The sequence below is a fragment of the Meriones unguiculatus genome, chromosome X (genome assembly GCF_030254825.1).
Source record: "Meriones unguiculatus strain TT.TT164.6M chromosome X, Bangor_MerUng_6.1, whole genome shotgun sequence".
In the NCBI taxonomy this organism is placed as follows: domain Eukaryota; kingdom Metazoa; phylum Chordata; class Mammalia; order Rodentia; family Muridae; genus Meriones; species Meriones unguiculatus.
Window position 1 is genome coordinate 12,078,445 of NC_083369.1, and position 15,402 is coordinate 12,093,846.

At 35.4% G+C, this 15,402-nt stretch overlaps 1 protein-coding gene across 1 annotated transcript in view; it reads left to right on the forward strand.

The window, feature by feature from the left end:
• The window catches only part of Brwd3 (bromodomain and WD repeat domain containing 3), a 102,938-nt gene that overhangs the window by 69,024 nt on the left and 18,512 nt on the right, over positions 1 to 15,402 (forward strand). Inside the window, exons 24-33 of the mRNA XM_060375448.1 lie at positions 689 to 802; positions 7,378 to 7,485; positions 10,746 to 10,870; positions 11,395 to 11,477; positions 12,230 to 12,341; positions 12,719 to 12,780; positions 12,886 to 13,041; positions 13,652 to 13,772; positions 14,758 to 14,883; positions 14,972 to 15,050. Of these exons, the coding sequence (XP_060231431.1) occupies positions 689 to 802; positions 7,378 to 7,485; positions 10,746 to 10,870; positions 11,395 to 11,477; positions 12,230 to 12,341; positions 12,719 to 12,780; positions 12,886 to 13,041; positions 13,652 to 13,772; positions 14,758 to 14,883; positions 14,972 to 15,050 (1,086 nt within the window). The remainder of the gene's footprint in view (positions 1 to 688; positions 803 to 7,377; positions 7,486 to 10,745; positions 10,871 to 11,394; positions 11,478 to 12,229; positions 12,342 to 12,718; positions 12,781 to 12,885; positions 13,042 to 13,651; positions 13,773 to 14,757; positions 14,884 to 14,971; positions 15,051 to 15,402) is intronic.

Consider the following 15,402-nt stretch of genomic DNA (forward strand, 5'->3'; position numbering starts at 1 on the left):
TTAGGTCCTCTCCATGCATGGTCCTTGGTTGGGGTATCAGTCTTGGCAGAACCCACAGGGCCCAGTTTTTTGGCTCTGTTGGTCTCCTTTTGGAGATCTTTTCCCCTCCATGTCTTTCTATTCTCCCTTCTTTCCTAAAATTCCATGCACTCTGCCCAAAGTTTGGCTGTGAGTTTCAGCCTCTGCTTCGATACCTTGATCAGTAGAGTCTTTCAGATGCCCTCTGTGGTAGGCTCCTGTTCTGTTAACTGTCTTCTGCTTCCGATTTCTATTGCCCTTCTGAATGAGGATTGAGCATTTTCCTTAAGGTCTTCCTTGTTTAACTTCTTTGGGAGAGAATAAATTTTAGTATGTTTGTCCTATATTATATGACTTATAACCACGTACGAGTGAGTATATACCATGTATGTCTTTTTGCTTCTAGGTTACCTCACTGATAGAAAAGGAGGAGGACATCCTCTATCAGTAGACTAGGCAGGAGCATAGGGGGAAAAGGGGCAGGGAGTGTGGGATTGGGAGGAGACAAGGGAATGAGTCACAGCTGGGATACAACGTCAATAAATTGTAATAAATGATAACAAAAATTTTTAAAAAGACAAAAAATTCCATTAATATATAAATAAAATAATATAAATTAAAAAAAATTGTTATAAATGTTCAAACTGAAATTTTGTTTGTCTTGTTTTAGAAAGGAGGACATGTTTCTATGGAAGGTGAACCCAATGAAGAATGGTTTGCCCCTCAGTGGATCTTGGATACTATACCACGGCGTTCTCCGTTTGTCCCACAGATGGGAGATGAGGTATTTGTTACCCAATAAAAAACCTTTTCTCTTGGAGCTTTAAGAACAGTAACATTGGGCTTGAAAGGTAGCTCAGCAGTGAAGAAAACTATTCTTCCAGAGGACTTAGGTGGTGAGGCTTAGGTGAGCCATGTCACAATTGTGTTAACTCCATTTCCAGAAGACCTGATGCCTTCTTCTGACTCTTGTGGCTACTAGGCATACACATGGTGTACAGACACCCAATGCGAGCACACAAAATAAAGTAAACTAACAATAACATAAAAATTGTCTTAAAAAAAAAAGAACAGTTAACATCATTCAATCTTGGGATTTTATGTTGATTTAACTGTTGTGAGTATGTGCATAATACAGGGAAGACATAAGCTACAGAGCACATATAAAGGTCAGACAACAGGTCTATGGAATCATTTCTCTCTCTGCCTTTTACATGAGTTCTAGGGATTAAACTTAGTTCATATAGCTGCAAGTGCCTTTACCGACTGAGCCATCTTGCCAGTTCCAGAAAATTCATATTGCAATTCTGTTATACTTAAATGTGCTATCTTTGTTTCTTTGTTTTATTGTGTATTTCTTGAAAAAATATGTTTCAATATAATTAATTTAGGTGCTAGGTAAACAGAGTTTAATCTATGGTTGATTTCTAAAGTTCTTAAAACAGTTGATTTTATCTTAGTCTAGACTTTGTAGAATTGAGAGGTACTTTGAGTTCTCATTCAGTGTTGTTGAAAAAAATACAGCCTGGTAGGTAGACAGTATGCTAAAGCAAGCATCTGTCCAAACCATTTGTATATGATATTACATTTCAGGGTTTAAAAAGTTGGATATCTGTGCAAAAGGATAAGTACTGATCCTGTGATTTGGTAAATGTGGATATACATTAAGCATAGAAAATTTCAATAAAATATTACACAGTAAAAACTTTCAGTATCTTAGTAAAATTATGTTTGCCTTGGAATATTGTTCCACCAGTTAAACTGTTTTGTCTGATATAGTAACTGATTAACTAAAGTTTCTACATTTTTGTGTGCTGGGAATTCAACACAGGGCTGATGAATGCCAATGTGTTGTACTCTCACCCCTTGAACACCATTTTGAATTCAGAATTATTAGTAAAAATGTGAGATTGACATTCTAGTAAAAGACAGAAAAAAGACAAGTAAGTGGGATTTATATGAGACCTAATACAAATTTGTCCTAACTTTTCTGACAGCCCTTAAAGAGATCTTGTAGCAGAGACATCTATCAAATGACATTATGAATGAGCTATTGCTTGCTTATTTTGTTTAGGGATTATTAAGGTGTTTCTTTTTTATTGTAAGTTGGACTTTTGAATAGTGCTTATTTACATAACTATGCTAATAAGCTTCTAAGGATTAATGTTATATTTTAAAACTTAGAAAACCTTAAGAAATTATTATATTTAATGCATGTTTTGAGAGATATGAAGTACAGTTGAATTAATTTTCGAGGACTTCACAAAACAAAATAACCTCTCTATTCTTTTAAAGTCTGATGAGACCCTTATCTATATTGTATGACCTTTTCTATCAGTTCATACCTTGATGAGATCAGTTTCCTTGTATGTTATTAAGCTGATTACATCCTTATATGCTTTGAGATTATGCATTTTTATGACAATTCTTTGATGGAATGCAGAAAGTATTATAGTGAATCCAACAGTTTAATAGCACTTAGAGAATGTTTTTAGAAAAGAGCTTATAAAGGCACAAATCTACTGTTCATGTAATCACTTTCTTAATTATGATACCAATCACTACTTTGTCTAACTATTAAGCCCTTGTTATTTTTGCACAGAATAATCCTACTGATAAAATTAGTTGCTCCTCAGGATGTTCCTTCTTTTTTTTAATTTTTATTTTATTTTTAATTACACTTTATTTACATCCTATCCCCTTTCTAGTTCCCTCCCTCCCCACTCCCAATCCCTCCTTTCCTCTCCCTTCTCCACACATGCCCCTCCCCAAGTCCACTATTAGGGGAGGGTTTCTTTTTCTTCCTTCTGATAGAATGTTTCTTCTTAAAGGTCTGACTCAACTGCCAAATTCTGGTTTGCTCATACCTTTTTCTATATAAATTTTCACTCCTACATTTTGTGCTTTGTGGGTGTGTGTGCATGTGTGGGTGCTCGCGTGTGTGTTTGTATTTCTGTATTATACTACTTTCTCTTAAAAGAAAATATTACATTTTAATACCTTATGATAGCATCCAGAACCTGTGCTTGGGTGTTTTGTCAATATTGAGTATTATAATGAATATAAACCAATGAGGTTAGATTAGATTTTTAACTCCTACAATTTTTAATTTATAATAACAAATATTTCACCTTTTTGACCAATAGAGTATGGTCCTCATGTATTGCGGGGGGGAAACTTGTGTAATAGGAATTTATTCTTTCACCAGTTGAAAAGGTAAAAGAAAATAAACCAAAAAGAGAGGTATAAGCATTAAAATAGGCTATGGTAAGAACTGTGCTCTCTCCCAAATATCTAAGGCTGAATCCTTCCTCACTTCTCATAGCTTTTGGTGGTTCTGAGAATCCTTGGTGTTCCTCAACTTGTGGCAATGTTACTTCAGTTTCTACCCTATCTTCAAAGGGCAGTCTTACCTCCACTTCTCTGTATCCCACATTCTATCTTCTTATCTAGACAGTCGTTAGTTTAGGGCCTACCTATATCTATATAAGTTCAAATAGTCAGAAATTGATTATATCCATGATACTATTTTTCAGGTAAGGTCTCAGTTTGTATGTGGCAACAAGCAACCCATGCATTTGAGAAGAGAGAACTGACAACTCAGGAGCATTTCATTGAGGGCAAGGAGAAGTGAAACTGCCTCAATTAAGGCCTGCCACTGTGGCTGTAAGACTAAGGGCCCCAGAGGGAACCGAGGGTTCCTTTATTCATCCTACTGTCAGCAGTGTACCTAAATTAACCACAATGCTGAGTCCATAGCCTAATGCATCTTTTTGTGTTCACATGATAGCATTTGTGTTTGGGGAACACATTTTTCTCTTCTCTAAGTTTCAACACATGTATTTATAAAGCTCAACTTATAGTAGTGTTCTGTCTTTCAGGAATGCAATGAGGATTGGTTAGTATATTGTATGTGAAGCGTAGTCTCTTAACAGAGGAACATATAGTTAGCTTTTACTACAATTTCGCCTTTGCTACATGACATGAAGTATTCGAGACATGTCACAGTATGTCCTATTTACAAATGAGATGACAGAATTAGGAAAGTAAGACAGTTGCTCACGTTTGCGTATAATTAAATGTTAGAATCATAGCTGTTAGAATACAGCTATAGAACTTTAAAAACCACAGCAGCTCATACCTTTATAATAACTGGTCTACAGGACACAGCTAAAGATGGGAGATTAAATTTCCTGGAGTAAAAGCAAGGGGTTATCTTGCTCATACTTCACTGTGTATTTTAAAATCTCCTAGTATGGTATTTTCAAAAGTTCTTGTATTTGTTTATATTTGTCAACACTCTCAAACCACTGAAGAAGATAAACTTTTTACAATATATGTAGAAGATAATAGTAAAAATTATCTTTTAAAAAATTGAATGGAGCTCTCTTACTCTTGCTCTCTTCTCTCTCTCTTACACCCTCTCTTTACACTCTTCTCTTTCTCCTCTCTCTCTCTCTTTCTCTCTCTCTCGGGGCACCCCTCCTTTCTCTTCCCTTTTCCCCCCTTCCCCCACCATGTCCTGCTACCCACTTCTTCCGTACCCCCCTAATAAACCTCTCGCAGAGAATATAAAAAAAATGAATGGATACAGAAATTGTGGTATATTTACACAACAGAATACTGCTCAGCAATTAAAAATAAGGAAATCATGAAATTTGCAGGCATGTGGTGGGAACTATAAAAGATCATCCTGAGTGAGGTATCCCAGAAGCAGAAAGACACACATAGTCTATATTCACTTATAAATGGATATTAGACATATAATATAGGATAAACATACTAAAATCTGTACACCTAAAGAAGCTAAGCAAGGAAGAGGACCCTGGGTAAGATGATCAATCCCCATTCAGAAAGGCAAAGAATGGACATCAGAAGAGGGAGAAAACAGGGAACAGGACAGGAGCCTACCACAGAGAGTCTGAAAAACTCTACCCAGCAGGGTATTAAAGCAGATGCTGAGACTCACAGCCAAACTTTGGGCAGGGAATCTTATGAAAGAAGGGGCAGATAGAAAGACCTTGAGGGGACAGGAGTTCCACAAGGAGAGCAACAAAATATCCAAAATATCTGGGCCCAGGGGACTTTCCTGAGACTGATACTCCAACCCAGGGATATGCATGGAGATAACCTAGAACTCCTGCACAGATGCAGCACATAGAAGTTCGGTGTCCAAGAGGATACCCTAGTAGGGGGAACAGGAAGTGACCCTGATGTGAACTCAGTGGCTGACTCTTTGATCACCTCCCGCTGAGAGGAGGAGAAGTCTTACCAGGCCACAGAGGAAGACAATGCAGCTAGTTCTGGTGAGACCTGATAGGAAAGGGTAGGAGGACCTCCCTTATCAGAGGGCTGGGGGAGGGGCATTGGAGGAGAACAGGGAGGGAGGGATTGGGAAGGAATAGGGGATGGGGCTACAGCTGGGATACAAAGTGAATAAACTGTCATTAATTAAAAATAAAAACATTGTATTGTCTTACCAAAGACTTGAATTCATTTTCTTTTTTTTATTTTTTTAAATTTATTTATTTATGAATTTATTTATTACAATTCATTCACTTTGTATCCCTGCTATAATCCCCACTCTTGTCTCTTCTTAGTCCCACCCATCATCCCTCCTCTTCCTCTATGCCCCTTCTATAGTCCACTGATAGGGGAGAACCTCCTCCCCTTCTATCTGACTCTAGCCTATCAGGTCTCATCAGGGCCTGGCTGCATCATCTTCCTCTGTAGCCTGGCATGGCTACAGCCCCCAAAGGTAGGTGATCAAAGAGCCAACTACTGAGTTCATGTCAGAGATAGTATCTTCGCCCCTTACTTGGGAACCCAGTTGTAAACTGAGTAGCTTATGGGCTTCCCCTGAGTAGGGGTCTAGGTCCTTTCCATTCATGGTCCTTGGTTGGAGTATTGGTCTCTGTAGAACTCCCTGGGCCCAGTTTTTTTTTTGCCTGTGCTGGTCTCCTTATGGAGTTCTTGTCCCATCCAGGTCTTTCTATCTTCCCCTTCCTCCATAAGGTTTCCTGTACTCTGCACAGGCTCTGAGTCTCAGTATCTCCTTCGATGCCCTGATTGGTAGAGACTTTCAGAGGCACCCTGTGGAAGGCTCTTGTCCTGTTCCCTGTCTTCTCCTACTTCTGATGTCTATCCTGTTTGCCCTTCTGAGTGAGGTTTCAGTTTGTTCCCTAGGGACCTCCTTGTTTATACCTTCTTTAGGACTATAGATTTTAGTATGTTTATTCTATAGTATATGTCCGTTTATAAGTGAGTATATACCATATGTGTCTTTCTTCTGGTTTACCTCACTCAGAATGACCTTTTCTAGTTCCTACAATTTGCCTGCAAATTTCATGATTTCCTTGTTTTTAATTGCTGAGTAGGATTCCATTGTGTAAATGTACCCCAATTTTCTATCCATTTTTCTGTTGATGGACATCTAGGTTGTTTCCAAATTCTGGATTTTCCAAATGAAACTGATAGAAGCATGGTTGAGCAAATGTCCTTGTTGTGTACTTGAGCCTCTTTTGGATATATGCCTAGGAGTGGTATAGCTGGATCTTGAGGAAGCACTGTTCCTAATTGTCTGAGAAAGCACCAGATTGACTTCCAGAGTGGTTGTACAAGTTTACATTCCCACCAGCAATGGAAGAGGGTTCCCCTTTCTCTACATCCTCTCCAGCATGTGTTGTCACTTGAGTTTTTGATCTTAGCCATTCTGATGGGTGTGAGGTGGAATCTCGGGGTCATTTCTGAATTCATTTTTTTTTTCTGAGCTCAGCTAGTGTTCACATGAATTCTTACAACACAACACATTCAAAATTACTTCTTTTAGATACTGTATGCAGTCATTTTCCTAGGCAGCTTCACACTGAAGTAAAAGAATCATCGTGGTATACACAGAGCTCATTGCATTTCAATGAGTTTTTTAAGCTTATTAAGTAGATTTCTAAATATGTACATTTTAAAGTATTGGAATGTAATAGCTTTCCTTATGACACTTTCACTCATGTTTTGTTTTGGTTGAACTCCCTCCCTTTTCATCTCTCACATCTTCCTGCTTCACTTCTCCCCTTGTACCCTTCCACTTTTAGTATTCTCTTTTCAACTTTAATGTCACAGGTGTCCCTTTGCTGCCTCCCCCCTTTCCTTGAAACTTTTTTTCTTTCTATTGGCCTTCTCTTTCTTCAGTTGACTCTTGAAGCTGCTTAGGATATAAAGACTGCATATATTATTTATGCAATGTGAAACAGCACAAGGACAAATAGACATGAATGTTGAACAAACACATTTGATCTTTAAATTGTAATTATTTTATATGTAGAGTTAGAATATTATGGTGTGATACATTGTTTTCTGTTTCAGCTTATTTATTTTAGACAAGGACATGAAGCTTATGTGCGAGCTGTAAGAAAATCAAAAATATATAGTGTTAATGTACAAAAACAGCCATGGAACAAAATGGATCTCAGGGTGAGTGTGCCCACAGGGTATGAATACAAAAAAGAGAATTTGGGTATTAAGTTGCTTTAAGTTTTAATTTTTTCAGTTTCATGGATATTATGGTGGTGTTGTAGATCTAAAATTAATTGATGCATGGTATTTTTGAGAATGGATAATATGTATTTCTTAAAATTCATATGCTAGGTTATAGTGATTCATACTTCTAATCCTAGTTCTTGGGAAGCTGAAGAAGAATTGTTGGGAAATGAAGCCAGCTGGGACTACATAGTGAATTTCAAACCAGTCTAATATACAGTGTGGGACTCAGTATCAAACAAAACAAAATAGAACATTATTTTAAATAAATAAACTGTTTTATGGGGCTAGAGAAGTGGCTGTGGTTAAGAGCACTTGCTGAGGACCTGGATTCAGTTCCCAGCACCTACATGATGGCTCCCAACCATCAAGGTCTACAGGATCTGAGCTCTTCTGGCCCCCACAGGCACCAGACATTCACATGGTACACATGGAAGCAAAGCATTCATATACATGAAATAAATTTTTAGATAATTTTTTGTCTCTTTTTTTTATTTGCCCTATTTTTCTGTAAGCTTTGGGTTCTCTTGTTTTTATCATTCCTCACCTATAGAAAAGGAGGTATTTCCTAGTTTGAATGTTTTCCCTATCAAGAATTGTGTACATTCCAGAGTAAATTGTTTGGGGTACAGACACTCCCAAGGTTCTGGTAGTTTTGAATTAGGACAAATACCACAAAGCACAAGAAGCTTAGAGGCTGTACTCTGTGGGATCATCTCTTTTGATGTTATACCCACATTTATTCATAACATCGATTAAAATAAATGTGGTTATTTTATGTTGAAGAATATTTTGTCAGTTAATATGAATTTTTTATTTCTCATACATAAAATACATGTAGCCCATGGGCAGCTCAGTCTTCTGGTGTGTTCCCTAGTAAGGAGAGCAGGGGATGTGTAGGCATCCATAAGTATATGTCTTTCCTAAGTTGAGAGGGTTTTTTTTTTTCTGACTTGGAGAAAAACAAAGGGCAGTTTTGCTATGATTTTTTTTTTTTAATCTTAAAGAAGAAAAGAAAAATCTGGAAATTTAGGTACTTAGCTTAGATAGTTGCAGATAACATACTAATGTTTTAAGATGTTAAAATATATTAAGTCATCTTTATGTGATCATCTTTACATTCTGATTATCTATTCAGAATCAGATGAGAATTAAGTACTCTTCTAGAACCAAGGGATAAGGTTTCTGTCTTATTTCTATTCATAACTCTGGGGTTCTAGGATATAAGATATGAGAGCATGGCCTTTGGAATCATACTGAACTTCAGTCCTACCTTTTTTATATGCTTTCGTACAACCTTAATCAACTCACTGTATCTGGGAAGATTATGTTTTTATTTCTTATTTCTTAAATGTGATCAATAAACCATAAGACCGAAACATAATATTATATGCCTAAAAAAATCCTTCATATCAAATACACATGTACATAAATCTGTATGATTATACATTATTTTGCTAATAGGGTAGGTGATTTATTTAACTAGACAGTCACACAATCCCCTGCAACGTCTGATTTTTTTTTAATAATTTTACTTATTTTTGAGATTGTAATATAATTACATCATTTCACCCTTTCTTCCTGCTAAACTTCTGTGTGCCCCCTTGCTCCCTTTCAAATTCCTGATTTCTTTACTTGCTGTGAAGGGTGCACGTGCACACATGCACACATACACCCCCATATGTTTATAGTGCAGTCTGCTCAGTTTTTATGTTACTTATATGAGTATATTTGCAGGAGTGACCATTTGGAATTACAGTTGTCTTTTATGCACACGACTGCTGTCCTCTTTCCTCTAGAAGACTATTTCTTGCACTCTTGCCATTGAGGAGTTGCCTGTAGGTTGTTTTTTTTTTTTTCCAGGGTTGAGGCCTGGTGAACTTTTTCTTTTTTCAAGTTAGAATGTCTGTTGGTATCTAAAATGCCAACTTGTAGAGCATAGTCCCAACTGATACATCTGCAACACATTTCTTGAACCAAGACTCAAGAATCACTGACAAAGAGGGTGGCAGAAAGACTCTAAGAGCAAGAAGAACAGAGAGTTTGCTATGAGATTGTGTCTCCTAGAAATGTCAGAATTTTTTTTTAAGGGTATTTGGCTGATGTGTACCTAAGACAGTAATAATAGTATTACTTAAGATCATAAATTCTGGGAAGCTTTCTTCAATTATTTTGCTGGTTAGCCCTGTTTACAACCCTGCCTTAAAGGTCAACCTGTGTAGTATTCTTTTTGTTATTATTTGTATGGATTTCATGTGCATGTGGTTTGTCTGCAGATACTCACATGCAATGACACATATGGAAGTTAAAGGACAACTATCGAAAGTTGGTTCTTTCCACACACACTGTTGGTTCTGGGAGTGAACCTAAGTTGCCAGGCTTGTCCTGTAAGCACTTTTACCTATGAGGTCATCTCACTGTCCTTACTGTTAAATATTAAGGTTCAAGAGACTACTTTCAACTTAATGTAGCTCCTACCAATTATGAATATTCAGATGACTTTTTAAATTCAACAAGGTATCTTTTTATCCTTGTATGTGTGTTTTTAACATTAATAAAGAAAAATAGGCCAATAGTTTGAGAGTGAGGGACATGGGAGGGACAAAGAGGAAGGAGGAGGCAGTATAATAAGTTTTAGTTAAAAATGAAAAAAAACTAATTAGGCTGTCATTGCACATGCCTAAACATTCTTGTAAAACATTGAATGCAAGCTGGGTGCATGCCTTTAATCCTAGCACTTGGGTTGCTGAAGTAGGCAGATCCCTGTGAATTCCAGGCTACCCTTCTCTACAAAGTGAGTCTAGGACAGCCAAGGCTACACAGAAAATCCCTGTCTAAAAAAGAAAAAAAGAAATGAAGAAAAGAGAAAAATAAAGACTAGAAGTAAAATATCTTTAAATAAGAGTAAAAATAAGTTTGTTTTTGCTGCTTCTGCTAATTCTAAATAACAATTTAGTATTTAGATAATTCTTAAGTTATTCAGGTAATAGTGAATAAATTATAAATAATAATGATACAGAAAAGAAAACGTAAAAGAAATAATTGCTATAGTTTGGGTATATATGTATTTTAAGTTTCTTTTTTTCTTTGTGTGTTGAGAGGATATAAACCTTTGAAAAGTGTGAAAAAACGAAATGTATTAATGAAAGGTAGTCATTTATAGAAATATAATGTATTTGTGTTTCCATGAATAGGAACAAGAATTTGTTAAGATTGTAGGAATCAAATATGAGGTTGGACCACCTACGCTATGCTGCTTGAAACTTGCATTTTTGGACCCAATTTCAGGCAAAATGACTGGAGAGTCTTTTTCCATTAAGTAAGTAGCTATTTCTGATTCTGTGTTTTTATGTACGAATTTTAATATCTGTTATTACGAATGTATTTAATATTCAGTTAATGCCTCAAAAACAATGGGACAGGAAATACTGTAACACTTTTAAATGACTTACATTTATAAAGATAAGAGTTTAGTTCTTGGTTTGTTGCTCTGTATAATATATATGCACATATGGTGAACTGATCATGAGCAAAGCAAGTTACTCAATCTGCTAGTGTAAAATGAATATGCTAAAATGCTAATATTTTCTTGGAATTGTAAGGTATGAAAGCTTATATAGTATTGAAACATTGTAGTAGATTTTTAATAATAATACAAATAATAAGTAAACTACTATAATGATATCTTTATTTCATTTAAATAAAAGTATTCTGGAGACCATGGGTTTTACAGAATTTTGCTTGATGGACTCTATGTCAAATATTTATCCTTGGAAATGGAGCATGTGATAAGTACTATTATATTACAGTACTAGATGCTATTGTACTATATTTTCTGTGTAGGTATCATGACATGCCAGATGTCATTGATTTCCTTGTGTTACATCAGTTTTATAACGAAGCCAAAGAAAGAAACTGGCAGATTGGTAAGCATAAAATTTTCACTCATAAGTACTAACTTTGTTTTAACAAAAGGAAACTAGTTTAAGATTTAACTGAACAAAGAAATCAAATCTATAAGGTAAACAAAACAATAAACATATTGTTAAGGAACTTTATGTACATTGTGTGGCATTTACAAGTGGTTCACCATTGTTTTCATTTCACCATATATGGTTTTTACTTGCCTATGTCCAGTTATAGAATGAAGGTACAAAATTGGCAATATCAAAAAATAATAACTCATAATTTTAGATTGTTGTTTATTCTGAATAATGTGATTTATTGTACCTTCAGGTTAGTTCTTACCTGAGATGTCAATTTTCCCAGTAAATATGCTGAACTTACTTCTTATTCTCACCAGTGTCTTCTGAATTCTCTGGGACTTATAGTGTTTAAATTCAGGCACCTGCTCTGTAGTAACCTAATACTGTGACAGTGCCTACATTATTTACCTCGCTTCATCTCACTGTACCAGCTCACATAATCACAAAAAGAAAGGTTAATATAGTAGTGTAATAGGATATTTAAGAGAGACCATATCACAAACTTGTGTTACATTATCATACTTTAATTGTTTTATTAAAATATACTACTTCTAATCTCTTACTATGACAGATTTATAAAATTTACCATTGTATATGGTAATGCTAATAAATACAGTATTTCTTTAAAAATATGTAATAATTTGAGTGGGAACAAAGCTCATTTTGTTTTAATTTTTTTAAATTTATCATAGGTGATAGATTCCGCAGTATAATAGATGATGCCTGGTGGTTTGGAACTGTGGAAAGTCAGCAGCCTTTTCAGCCAGAATATCCTGATAGTTCTTTCCAGTGTTACAGTGTTCAGTAAGTTTAGCTCTTTTGTGCCTCTGAAAAATCCTAAATGTTCTATTATATCAACTTTTTTAACCTAAAATTTGTTTTCCAAATGGGGTATTTTTTCCTTTCCAATGGATTAATTTTAGATATATTCTTGATTTACAGCATCAGCAAAGACATTAACTTACTACAAAGAATGTGCTTCTGCCTTCTTAGCTTTATATTGGTGTAGCATGTTATCTTTATTGGTGGCTTATTTTACTGTCTTTGTATAAGCAGAGTTATACCTTCATGAATACTGTGTTGCTTTTTTCTGAATTTCACCCTCAAGAAATCATGCAAATTATGTTACTATATGAAAGGTAATGCTTGGGAGTCTGATTTGCATCTTCTTCTCTCGATAGCTGGGACAATAATGAAAGAGAAAAGATGAGCCCCTGGGATATGGAGCCAATTCCAGAAGGAAGTAAATATACCTTTAAAAAAGAATTATAATTCTTAGAAAAACAAAATGGCAAAAGTCTGATGTTGGAAACTAATTATTTTGGATTTTTTAAAATTTTGTGTCTAGCTGCTTTTCCAGATGAAGTTGGTGCTGGTGTTCCTGTGTCCCAGGAAGAACTGACTGCTTTGCTATACAAACCCCAGGAAGGAGAGTGGGGGGCTCATTCCAGAGATGAGGAATGTGAACGAGTTATTCAGGGCATCAACCATCTTCTTGCCCTCGGTAAGATGAATGTGAAAAAACTACTCGGAAAAGAGTGGGGAGCTTAAAAAGCCAGCATAATTTTAAATTCTGCACACACAAAAATTACAGTTTTATCACATTATAATTTACATTTAATTCAATAGGCACAATGATTTTAGTTTAATGCTAGCATTTTATATGCTTACCTAAAGTAATTTATAAACTTTTTCATCGCTCTGGATAGTAATAGTGAAGGCAGGCATCTAAGTATCTTTTTCTTTCTTGAGTCATTTTGGCGTTCTAGCTATTTACTGAGCCTGATTTTGGAGGGGTTTTAATATATTTTACCCACTTAAATAGCTACATTTTTCTAAAACATATCATCGGAGAATTTGGCATTTATTCGGAAAAGATATAGAAAATAGAAATTTGGCACATTTCTCGTTGAATTTTATCGAATTTAAACCAATATATCATGCATAATATAATGATACTATGTGCAAAGAAAAAGGGATATATTTATATAATTGAAGCGTGATTGTCTTAAAAATTAGGAATATTGCCCTTCTTGTTCATATGTGAATTTTCACTAACAGGAAATGTCAGTCTCTTTATTGACTAGTTTTTAAAATTTGGGTGACTTTTGTAGATTTTGCCAGCCCTTTTGCTGTTCCAGTGGATCTCAGTGCCTACCCCTTGTATTGTACTGTAGTTGCTTATCCAACTGACCTCAATACCATCAGACAAAGACTTGAAAATCGCTTTTACAGGTTTGGTTTGTTTTATAATTTACTGTAGAAATCATAGTTTTATTGTTCTTGTGCCTTTTGAAATCTGCTTTTTGATGTCTGTTATAGTTATCTAAAAAGTTACTCTAAAGTTCATTCTATTATCATAATGGCAGAATAAAAATCTATATGGAATAAAGACAGTAGAAAACAAGTAGCACAACTATGTGAAACACAGAAACTACAGTAAATTTAGTTTACTAAAGGCAGATTAGGTACTATATTAATGCCTCATGATGAAGATGCTACAGATAATACGTAGCATATTTAAAATCCTCCTTGGGGAATTAGCAGTGGATAATTAAATTTAATTGCTAGAATATAAATAGACCAAGTTATTGTGTTCTTTATTTTAGCTTAGGAGAGAAACTATTATGACAAGTCTCTGGGAGTCAGTACTTTGTTAAGCCATTCACACTTTATACTAACTGCAGTATTCCATGACCTAGTTAGTTCGCCTCCGCTACTTGAGAAATGAGTACATTTTATGAAATCGGTATTATTTTATTTGATAATATATTTCAACATAACGAAATGAAAAAGTGTTATTTTCCACAGCATAGTTTTGTTTTCTTACTTTTCTATTTTGGTCCTTTTCCTTAAATTAAATGTGATTTTGATTTATCAATGTTCTTTTTCTTGTTTTGTGTTTTATTTGTTTGTGTGTATATATGAGGGCAGGGGTCATACCTGTGGCACTATATGCATACAGGTGTCAGAAAAAACAGGTGTTGGTTCTCTCCTACTACGGGATCCTGAGCACCAAGTTCAGGTCATTAGGTCATCCATTGAATCATGCTGATGTTATAAACATGCCTACATCACATAATATATATATGTGTCACATCCATACATTAAAATACCTTTGACACACCATGATAAAATGCCCAACAGTCTAATAAGGCATATTCTTAGACTATTATTCAGTTGTATCAGCCAAGACTAACAGGATGTTTTAATTTCATAGGAGAATATCAGCATTAATGTGGGAGGTACGCTACATTGAGCATAATGCTAGGACTTTCAATGAGCCAGATAGTCCTATAGTTAAAGCAGCCAAGATTGTGACTGATGTCTTACTTCGGTTTATTGGGTAAGAAGTAGTGTCATCTTCTACAGAGACTAACATTTTATTTCTTAAATATTGGAATGTATTTTGCCTTACTTATGCTGTTTCTTAGGGATCAAAGCTGTACTGATATTTTGGATACTTACAATAAAATTAAAGCAGAAGAACTAAACAGCAGTGATGGAGAGGAGGTAAGGGTCACAGCTTGATTATGACTGTTTTTCTTTTCTGATAATTGAGACACAGTGAGTGTTAATGTACTATAATTAGTTATGAACAGTGAAAGGTTTTGGAAGGTGGCTGAACATTTGGAATCTTTTATATTTACCTCTTTTGACCTGTAATTAGACGGTATATACCAACTATCTACAATGTGTAGTTAGAGACAAGTAGCTATTCATTCTTTAAAACTTGGTGTTTTCACACAATAAAAAACCAGCACTCTTTTAGCACTTGGAAATAAGACAAAGCATGGTTTGTGTGTGTGTGTGTGTGTGTGTGTGTGTGTGTGTGTGTGCGTGCGTGCATGCGTGCGTGCGTGCA